The 11,864-nt window shown below is 41.9% G+C and overlaps 1 protein-coding gene across 1 annotated transcript in view; it reads right to left on the reverse strand.

Annotated features, from left to right (window-relative positions):
- Positions 1-11,864, reverse strand: part of LOC112391316 (iron-sulfur protein NUBPL-like) — a 180,055-nt gene that overhangs the window by 121,474 nt on the left and 46,717 nt on the right. Inside the window, exon 4 of the mRNA XM_024732642.1 lies at positions 2,320-2,361. Within this exon, the coding sequence (XP_024588410.1) occupies positions 2,320-2,361 (42 nt within the window). The remainder of the gene's footprint in view (positions 1-2,319; positions 2,362-11,864) is intronic.

Genomic DNA, 11,864 nt, shown 5'->3' on the forward strand with positions numbered 1-11,864 from the left:
GCTCTTTCTTCTTTTACAGATTAAATCAATGTTATTGGTTTTTCTCATATACAAGCAAACAGAATGCTAATACTAACTATATGCCTTTGAGTTATGTTTCCCCAAGACATACAACTCTCCCCCCTCTCTCCCTGTATCCTGGCAAGATAAAACTCTTAACCTCTCAAAACAAATTTTTTTAAACTAAACAGTCTCTCACTTTCCACATTATCTACCTATTTCCAGACACAAAATTACTTGTTAAACCCCACTGTCTGGTTCCTATAAACAGACAAAACAAGGTACATTCAAATTTATGTCCCTAACTTTACAGTGACTCAAACTGCAATTCTAAGAAAATCATTTAATGTCCCTGTGTGACTCACAGAGGATTGGGATTAATATCTCCCTCTACCAAAAATCTCAGCTTACTGTAAAATAAATGAGAAAGGAGGAAGGACACATTACCTTTAATGGAATGGTGATATATAAAATTTGGGTTTAATACTTAAAAAAAAATCATTTGTAGTGTTAGTTCCCAGTTTTCTCATCAAAGTAGGTATAATACCACCTTACATGGTGGCAATGAGCAGTCAATGAGAAATGTAAATAAAATCCTTACCAGAGTGCCTGGCATCCCGGAGGAATTCAAGTGGTGGGGAGATATAATCAGGGAAAGTCTAGGTGTCTATTTGGGTGCTTTAGGATGGCATGTTTTTAGAGATTCTGATTTGTCCACAGAGCTGGCTGTGGAAGCCTAGTGTATCCAGGTTCTTAATATAACATTGCTGATTAACTTCCCTCCATCCTTTTCTTCCTCCCTCCTTTCCTGTGTCCCTCTTTCCCTTTCTCTTTCCTCTCTTCCTACTGATCTTCATAAGTTTCTCTCCTCTGTTTCCTTTCTGATGTATCTAAGCACTGGAACTAAATTTAGGTCAGTCAGTAGCTTTAAAAAGGTAGGAACATTCATTGAGAAATTCTCACTGATTTTAACTCCTTTTTAAACCACAAACAAAAGAATTTAGTTGAATTAAAAATAGAATTAAATTCACTACAGATAAAAACATTTGCAAATGAGGGGGCCTAAAACCTTAAGAAATGTGGATAATTGTTAACTATTATCTATGGGTCTGCTAATGCTATAACAAACACCTCTTTTCCATATGTTTTCTTGTGACACCTACAAAATTAATGCAACCATAAAATAATAATAATGCCAACAAAAACAAAAAATATTCTACAATTCTTTTTCCTTGCTCTCATTTATATTAATGTTGTTTTAGAATAACTTGAAAGGGTTAGGTCTCAGTTTTCAAATTAATCTTCTAAAAATACCTGTCAAATAAATTTAAATTTATGTTTTCATGAAACAAGAAAACAACTAAGTGAGTGCTTGCAGTGTAAGACTGCTAGGGTCAATTTTATCATCACTAGATCTTCAAGTTTCCTTCAAAATGTTAGGGAGAATTTAGCTATCATCTATCTGTCCTGTCTTCTAGAAGAAAACCATGCTTGTCTAAAAGTGAGTCCTTGGCATCATGGGGTAAGACAAAACTGAAGATCTGCCCTAAAATTTGCTGTGGTAGGAATGGATTTTACATATACCTACATAGCTGCTAATACACATTACCACATAAGAATAAAGAGGGCAGGGAGGGAGATCACAAGATGATAGAGTTCCTCTTTTTTCCTGGAGAATAGAACTAAGAATAATGGAAAATCCTCTATGTGTTAGGTTCTCTGCATACTCTCTACAAGTCTCTACTGACCAACTAAATTTAGTACCAATGCTTACATATACCAAAAAGGAAACAGAGGAGAGAAAGGTATTGAGACAGGAAGGAAAGGGGGCAGGGCACAACCATTAAAAGAATTACACAACCATTAAGAAGAAAAGGATATGACCAAAACTGACTAGAACCTACTAGGCCCAAGATAGCAGAAGATTTGACTTCCAGTATATCTTGAGCCTCATTATGCACTCATTGTAATACATTAGCATATGCTAAATGACACACCCACAGGTGCCATGAGAGTTCCCAGGCCAATTGTAAAAGGCCAAAAAGTAGGTGGTGTCCCAATTCCTGGAAATTAGAATATTCCTCCCACTCATTAGCATACAAAATTACCCAGCCCATAAAAACTAACCACCCACCACAGCCCAGCACCACTCACTTTTCAAGAGGACTCCATGTACTGCGGCCATCTTTCACCTTCTAAGATGGAGTGTGTCTCTCTCTAAATAAACCTGCTTTCATTTTACTATGGCTTGTTTGCTCTTGAAATTTTTCCTGCACAAAGTCAAGGACTCTCACTTGGTGGCCCAGCCCAGGTACTCACCCAAAAGCTGGGACATGACCAAGCTCTCACACCCCATTTTTCCTGCAACATACAAAGGTCAGCAGGAGGAGGGGAAAGAGAAAGGGAAAGAGGGACACAGGAAAGGAGGGAGGAAGAAAAGGATGGAGGGAAGTTAATCAGCAATGTTATATTAAGAACCTGGATACACTAGGCTTCCACAGCCAGCTCTGTGGACAAATCAGAATCTCTAAAAACATGCCATCCTAAAGCACCCAAATAGACACCTAGACTTTCCCTGATTATATCTCCCCACCACTTGAATTCCTCCGGGATGCCAGGCACTCTGGTAAGGATTTTATTTACATTTCTCATTGACTCCTCATAGCAACCCTGTAAGGTGGTATTATACCTACTTTGATGAGAAAGCTGGAAACTAACACTCAAAATGATTTAAAGTTTTCTTTCTTAGAATGAAGCAGAATGGAAAATTAAACACAAAAATACCAACCACATAAACCTCCACCATAACTTGAACATGATCTGTCTACAAAAGACTTAGATAAAAAGCAAGAGTCAGCATGATTCTCCCTAAAGAGCCAAATAATGGGAAATATTTTGAGAGGACCTTCAAGATGGCAGAGGAGTAAAACGCGGAGATCACCTACCTCCTCAAAAATACATCAGAAATACATCTACATGTGGAACAACTCCTACAGAACAACTACTGAACGCTGGCAGAAGACCTCAGACCTCCCAAAAGGCAAGAAACTCCCCACATACCTGGATAGAGCAAAAGTAAAAAGAGAAAACACACAAAAGAATAGGGACGGGACCTGCACCAGTGGGAGGGAGCTGTGAAGGAGGAAAGGTTTCCACACACTAGGAAGCCCCTTCGCAGGCGGAGACTGAGGGTGGCGGAGGGGGGGAGCTTCGAGGCTGTGGAGGAGAGCAAAGCAACAGGGGTGCAGAGGGCAAAGCGGAGAGATTCCCGCACAGAGGAGTGGTGCCGACCAGCACTCACCAGCGCGAGAGGCTTGTCTGCTCACCCGCCAGGGCGGGCGGGGGCTAGAAGCTGAGGCTCCGGCTTTGGAGGTTGGATCACAGGGAGAGGACTGGGGTTGGCTGCATGAACACAGCCTGAAGGGGGCTAGTGAGCCACAGCTAGCCAGGAGGGAGTCTGGGAAAAAGTCTGGAGCTGTCAGAGAGGCAAGAGACCATTGTTTTGGGGTGCCGAAGAGAGGGGAATCAGAGCACTGCCTCAACGAGCTCCAGAGACAGGCGCGAGCCGCGGCTATCAGCCCGGACCCCAGAGACGGGCATGAGACACTAAAGCAGCTGCTGCCGCCACCAAGAAGCCTGTGTGCAACCACTGGTCACTATCCACACCTCCCCTCCCAGGAGCCCATGCAGCCCACCACTGCCAGGGTCCCGTGATCCAGGGACAACTTCCCCGGTAGAATACACAGCACACCTCAGGCTGGCGCAATGTCACATCAGCTTCTGCCGGCGCGGCAGGCTCACCCCACATTCTGTACCCCTTCCTCCCCTAGACCTGAGTGAGCCAGAGCCCTCTAATCAGCTGCTACTTTAACCCGGTCCTATCTGGGCGGGAACAGACATCCCTCAGGTGACCTACATGCAGAGACGGGTCCAAATCCAAACCTGAACCCCAGGAGCTGTGCAAACAAAGAAGAGAAAGGGAAATCTCTCCCAGCAGCCTCAGAAGCAACGGATTAAATCTCCACAATCAACTTTATGTACACTGCATCTGTGGAATACCTGAATTGACAACGAACCATCCCAAAATTGAGGCAGTGGACTATGGGAGCAACTGCAGACTTGGGGTTTGCTGTATGTGACTGACTAGTTTCTGATTTATATGGTTATCCTAGTTTAGTTTTTAGCACTTGTTATCACTCGTGGATTTCTTTATTGGTTTGGTTGCTCTCTTCTTTTTTTTAACTACTTTTTAAAATTATTTTATTTTAATAATTTTTTAATATTTTTATTTTAATTATTTTATTTTTCTTTCTTTCTTTTATTTCTCCCCTTTCTTCTGAGCTGTGTGGCTGACAGGGTCTTGGTGCTCTGGCCAGGTGTCAGGCCTGAGCCTTGGAGGTGAGAGAGCCAAGTTCAGGACACCGGACCACCAGAGACCTCCTGGCCCCATGTAATTATCAATCGGTGAGAGCTCTCCCAGAGATCTCCATCTCAACACTAAGACCTAGCTCCACTCAATGACCAGCAAGCTCCAGTGCTGGACACCCCATGCCAACGAACTAGCAAGATAGTAACACAACCCCACCCATCAGCAGAGAGGCTGCCTAAAATCATAATAAGGTCACAGACACCCCAAAACACACCACCAGATGTGGTCCTGCCCACGAGAATGACAAGATCCAGCCTCATCCACCAGAACACAGGAGCCAGTCCCCTCTACCAGGAAGCCTACACAACCCACTGAACCAACCGTACCCACTGGGGGCACACACCAAAAACAACGGGAACTGCGAACCTGCAACGTGCGAAAAGGAGACCCCAAACACAGTAAGTTAAGCAAAATGAGAAGACAGAGAAATATGCAGCAGCTGAAGGAGCAAGGTAAAAGCCCACCAGACCAAAGAAATGAAAAGGAAATAGGCAGTCTACCTGAAAAAGAATTCAGAGTAATGATAGTAAAGATGATCCAAAATATTGGAAAACAAGACAAAAAGACAACCCTCAGAATGGGAGAAAATATTTGCAAATGAAGCAACTGACAAAGGATTAATCTCCAAAATATACAAGCAGCTCATGTGCTGAATATCAAAAAACAAACAACCCAATCCAAAAATGGGCAGAAGACCTAAATAGACATTTCTCCAAAGAAGATACAGATGGCCAACAAACACATGAAAGGATGCTCAACATCACTAATCATTAGAGAAATGCAAATCAAAACTACAATGAGGTATCACCTCACACCAGTCAGAATGGCCATCATCAAAAAATCTACAAACAGTAAATGCTGGAGAGAGTGTGGAGAAAAGGGAACCCTCTTGCACTTTTGGTGGGAATGTAAATTGATACAGCCACTATGGAGAACAGTATGGAGGTTCCTTAAAAAACTAAAAATAGAACTACCATACGATCCTGGAATCCCACTACTGGGCATATACCCTGAGGAAAACATAATGTAAAAAGAGTCATGTACCACAATGTTCACTGCAGCTCTATTTACAATAGCCAGGACGTGGAAGCAACTTAACTGTCCATTGACAGATGAATGGATAAAGAAGATGTGGCACATATACACATAATGGAATATTACTCAGCCATAAAAAGAAACGAAACTGAGTTATTTGTAGTGAGGTGGATGGACCTAGAGTCTGTCATACAGAGTGAAGTAAGTCAGAAAGAGAAACAAAAAAAAAAAAAAAAAAAAAGTGGTTCTGATGAACCTGGGGGCATGACAGAAATAAAGACACAGACGTAAAGACAGACTTCAGGATAAACTGAGTGGGAAGGGTAAGCTAGGACAGAGTGAGAGAGTGGCATTGACATATACACACTACTAAATGTAAAATAGATAGCTAGTGGGAAGCAGCCACATAGCACAGGGAGATCAGCTCAGTGCTCTGTGAGACCTAGAGGGGTGGGATAGGGAGGGAGGGAGGAAGATGCAAGAGGGAGGGGATATGGGGATATATGTATACATATAGCTGATTCACTTTGTTATACAGCAGCAACTAACACAACAATGTAAAGCACTTATACTCCAATAAAGATGTCAAATAAAAAGAAAAAGGAAATATTTTAAGCCTTGTGGATCATTTGATCTGCAATTATTCAACACTGCCATTGTATCACCAAAGCAGCCATAGACAACATGTAAATGAATGAGCATGGCTATGTTCCAATAAAACTTTATTTGCAAATACAGGCAGGATTTAGTCCACAGGTCATAGTTTGCCAACGCTGATTTAGAAAATAAGCTTTTCCATGACAAAGTTATTCAATCACCCAACAATGTAATTTTTGTAAAGCCAAGAGCAGACAGGACACAATCATCTCTTTTCGTGTCAGAGGAGCTACCTCAGTAAAGATCTACTTCCTCATCCTTAATTGACTAGTTTTCAAAAATAATAAAGAGCACACTTTTCAGGCTGTTTCACTGGAACTAAGTTAGCATGCCTTGCTTTAATTTTATATATTGTGAATAAAATCAGTGTCCATTAAGTAGAAACACCAAACCCTGTATTAATTAAAGAATACTGTACTTTAATTTGGCACAGCTACTGACTGATAAAACTACCACAATTACAAAAGCAGCCTACACATATTTTCAAGTCTAGAATTCAGTAATGTTCAAAAGATGCCAAATAAACCTCATTTGTTTTTCATAATTTACTCCATTGTTTTTAAATCGGCTCCTTTTTTTTTTTTTTTTTTTTTTTTCCCGTACGCGGGCCTCTCACCGCTGTGGCCTCTACCACTGCGGAGCACAGGCTCCAGACACACAGGCCCAGCGGCCATGGCCCACAGGCCCAGCCGCTCCGCAGCATGTGGGATCCTCCCAGACCGGGGCACGAACCCGTGGCCCCTGCATCGGCAGACGGACTCCCAACCACTGCACCACCAGAGAAGCCCATAGGCTCCTATTTTAAGTGTATAAACAGTTTCTCAATTTAAACTTTCAAACACTTTTATATTGTAGGAAAATAAATGAGCAAGGTAGAGGCTATAAATAAACATATGCAGCTGGGTGTCCAACTAAGTTTTGTGAATCCTTTCCAACTTATTTCACCTAAAATAATTATATTTAGTCAAGAAAACTCCAATCAGGGTTTTCCTTATCATTAATTTCAGCCAGGCCCAAAAGAATAATCACCACAAAAGCCTCACCAAATACACAACAGATAAAGAAAATGATTATTAGCAAATATAACTATACATGTACTATTGTAAAGTAGGATTGCCATCTTTAATGTCATCATAAACTTAACCTAATGTGTTGGTATGCTTTTTTCTGACTCTCCTGCAGTATGCAAAGTCTAACAGATGACAAAAACAAGACAGATCAAACCCCAACACACTAGATTTTGGGATTTGTTTCTTTATAATTCATAATACCCTGTGAGACCTGTAAAAGGTGGCAGAATTATTCAGAGTGATTATACTGTTTCATTACCACTGCATGAAAGCTGCAATTTGAGAGCCTACAAGTCCTATTTTTTGTGTGTTGGATTTCAAAGGCACTGACAAGAGTTTTGATACTGCTTTGTTCTTCCAACAGAATATACACTAAAGAAGATTGTAAAGCTTCATGATGTTCTTTTTATCCATGTCATGTGCTAATAGAACCCATCAAAACAACGTCTTAGAGTGGCCCACCCCAACGTTTGTAAGTAAACATTCATTTAAGATTAAGACCTGGATCTGGGGGGAAGATGTCGGAAGAGTAAGAGGCAGAGATCACCTTCCTCCCCACAGACACATCAGAAACACATCTACATGTGGAACAACTACAGAACACCTACTGAACGCTGGCAGAAGACCTCAGACCTCACAAAAGGCAAGAAACTCCCCACATACCTGGGTAAGGCAAAAGAAAAAAAGAATAAACAGAGACGAATAGGGATGGGACCTGCACCAGTGGGAGGGAGCCGTGAAGGAGAAAAGGTTTCCACACACTAGAAGCCCCTTCCCGGGTGGAGACTATGGGTGGCGGAGAGGGGGAGCTTCGGGACCGCGGAGGAGAGCACAGCAACAGGGGTGCGGAGGGCAAAGCAGAGAGATTTCCGCACAGAGGAGCGGTGCCGACCAGCACTCACCAGCCCGAGGGGCTTGTCTGCTCATCCGCAGGGGAGGGCGGGGGCTGGGAGCTGAGGCTCGGGCTTCAGTCGGAGCGCTGGGAGAGGACTGGAGGCGTGAACACAGCCTGAAGGAGTTAGTGCACCATGCCTAGCTGGGAGGGAAGCCGGGTAAAAGTCTGGACCTGCCGAAGAGGCAAGACACTTTTTCTTCCCTCTTTGTTTCCGGGTGCTCGAGGAGAGGAGATTAAGAGCACTGCTTAAACAAGCTCCAGAGACCGGCGCGAGCTGCGGCTATCAACGCGGAATCCAGGGACAGGCATGGGGCGCTAAGGCTGCTGCTGCCGCCACCAAGAAGCCTGTGTGCGAGCACAGTCACTCTCCACACCTCCCTCCAGGGAGACTGTGCAGCCCGCCACTGCAAGGGTCCCGGGATCCAGGGATAACTTCCCCAGGAGAATGCACCTCAGGCTGGTGCAACGTCACACCGGCCTCTGCCACTGCAGGCTTGCCCCGCACAACGTGCCCTTCCCTCCCCCTGGCCTGAGTGAGCCGGGGCCCCCAAATCAGTGGCTCCTTTAACCCCGGCCTGTCTGAAGGAAGAACAGACGCCTTCCAGCGACCTACACACGGAGGCGGGGCCAAATCCAAAGCTGAAACCCGGGAGCTGTGGGAACAAAGAAGAGAAAGGGAAATCTCTCCCAGCAGCCTCAGGAGCAGCGGATTAAATCTCCACAATCAACTTGATGCACCCTGCATCTGTGGAAAACCTGAATAGAAAATGAATCATCCCAAATTGAGGAGGTGGACTTTGAGAGCAAGATTTATTATTTTCTCCCCTTCCTCTTTTTGTGAGTATGTATGTGTATGCTTCTGTGTGAGATTTTGTCTCTATAGCTTTGCTTTCACCATTTGTCCTAGGGTTCTATCCGCCCGTTTTGTTTTTTTACTTTTTAAAAAAATGTTTTTCTTAATAATTATTTTTTATTTTAATAACTTTATTTTATTTTACTTTACTTTATTTTCTTTTATCCTCTTTCATTCTTTCTTTCTACTTTTTCTCCCTTTTATTCTGAGCCGTGTGGATGAAAGGCTTTGGATGAAAGGCTCATAGTGCTGCAGCCAGGAGTCAGTGCTGTGCCTCTGAGGTGGGAGAGCCAAGTTCAGGACACTGGTCCACAAGAGACCTCCCAACTCCACATAATATCAAACGGTGAAAATCTCGCAGAGATCTCCATCTCGACACCAACACCCAGCTTCTCTCGACGACCAGCAAGCTACAGTGCTGGACACCTTATGCCAAACAACTAGCAAGACAGGAACACAGCCCCACCCATTAGCAGAGAGGCTGCCTAAAATCATAAGTCCACAGACACCCCAAAACACACCACCAGACATGGACGTGCCTAGCAGAAAGACAAGATCCAGCCTCATCCACCAGAACACAGGCACTAGTCCCCTCCACCAGGAAGCCTACACAACCCACTGAACCAACTTTAGCCACTGGGGACAGACACCAAAAACAATAGGAACTACAAACCTGCAGCCTGCAAAAAGGAGACCCCAAACACAGTAAGATAAGCAAAATAAGAAGACAGAAAAACACACAGCAGATGAAGGAGCAAGATAAAAACCCACCAGACCTAACAAATAAAGAGGAAATAGGCAGTCTACCTGAAAAAGAATTCAGAATAATGATAGTAAAGATGATCCAAAATCTTGGAAATAGAATAGACAAAATGCAAGAAACAGTTAACAAGGAACTACAAGAAATAAAGATGAAACAAGCAACGATGAACAACACAATAAATGAAATTAAAAATACTCTAGAAAGGATCAATAGCAGAATAACTGAGGCAGAAGAACGGACAACTGACCTGGAAGATAAAATAGTGGAAATAACTACTGCAAAGCAGAATAAAGAAAAAAGAATGAAAAGAACTGAGGACAGTCTCAGAGACCTCTGGGACAACATTAAACGAACCAACATTTGAATTATAGGGGTCCCAGAAGAAGAAGAGAAAAAGAAAGGGACTGAGAAAATATTTGAAGAGATTATAGTTGAAGAATTCCCTAATATGGGAAAGGAAATAGTTAATCAAGTCCAGGAAGCACAGAGAGTCCCATGCAGGATAAATCCATGGAGAAACATGCCAAGACATGTATTAATCAAATTATCAAAAATTAAATACAAAGAAAACATATTAAAAGCAGCAAGGAAAAAACAACAAATCACATACAAGGGAATCCCCATAAGGTTAACAGCTGATCTTTCAGCAGAAACGCTGCAAGCCAGAAGGGAGTGGCAGGACATATTTAAAGTGATGAAAGGGAAAAACCTACAACCAAGATTACTCTACCCAGCAAGTATCTCATTCAGATTCAACAGAGAAATTAAAGCTTTATAGACAAGCAAAAGCTAAGAGAATGCAGCACCACCAAATAAGCTGTACAACAAATGCTAAAGGAACTTCTCTAGGCAGGCAACACAAGAGAAGGAAAATACCTACTATAACAAACCCTAAACAATTAAGAAAATGGTCATAGGAACATAGATATCGATAATTACCTTAAATGTAAATGGATTAAATGCTCCCACCAAAAGACACAGACTGGCTGAATGGATACAAAAACAAGGCCTGTATATATGCTGTCTACAAGAGACCAACTTCAGACCTAGGGACACATACAGACTGAAAGTGAGGGGATGCAAAAAGATATTCCATGCAAATGGAAATCAAAAGAAAGCTGGAGAAATTCTCGTATCAGACAAAATAGACCTCAAATAAAGACTATTACAAGAGACAAAGAAGGACACTATGTAATGATCAAGGGACAATCCAAGAAGAAGATATAAGAATTGGAAATATTTATGCATCCAACATAGGAGAACCTCTATACATAAGGTGAATGCTAACCACCATAAAAGGAGAAATTGACAGTAACACAAACATACTAGGGGACTTTAACACCCACTTTCACCAATGGAAAGATCATCCAAAATGAAAATAAATAAGGAAACACAAGCCTTAAATGATACATTAAACAAGATGGACTTAATTGATATTTATAGGACATTCCATCCAAAAACAACAGAATAAACATTTTTCTCAAGTGCTCATGGAACATTCTCCAGGATAGATCATATCTTGGGTCACAAATCAAGCCTTGGTAAATTTAAGAAAACTGAAATCGTATCAAGCATCTTTTCCAACCACAACGCTATGAGACTAGATATCCGTTACAGGAAAAAAAACAAACACATGGAGGCTAAACATTACACTACTTAATAACCAAGAAATCGCTGAAGAAATCAAAGAGGAAATCAAAAAATACCTAAAAGCAAATGAAAATGGAGACAGTATGACCCAAAACCTATGGGATGCAGCGAAAGCAGTTCTAAGAGGGAAGTTTATAGCAATACAATCCTACCTTAAGAAACAGGAAACATCTCAAATAAACAACCTAACCTTGCACCTAAAGCAATTAGAGAAAGAAGAACAAAAAAACCACCAAAGTTAGCAGAAGGAAAGAAATCATAAATATAAAATCAGAAATAAATGAAAAAGAAATGAAGGAAATGATAGCAAAGATCAATAAAACTAAAAGCTGGTTCTTTGAGAAGATAAACAAAATTGATAAACCACTAGCCAGACTCATCAAGAAAAAAAGGGAGAAGACTCAAATCAATAGAATTAGAAATGAAAAAGGAGAAGTAACAACTGACACTGCAGAAATACAAAAAATCATGAGAGATTACTACAAGCAACTCTATGCCAATAAAATGGACAA

This window comes from Neophocaena asiaeorientalis, unplaced genomic scaffold (genome assembly GCF_003031525.2).
Source record: "Neophocaena asiaeorientalis asiaeorientalis breed wild unplaced genomic scaffold, Neophocaena_asiaeorientalis_V1.1 scaffold216, whole genome shotgun sequence".
Classification (NCBI taxonomy): domain Eukaryota; kingdom Metazoa; phylum Chordata; class Mammalia; order Artiodactyla; family Phocoenidae; genus Neophocaena; species Neophocaena asiaeorientalis.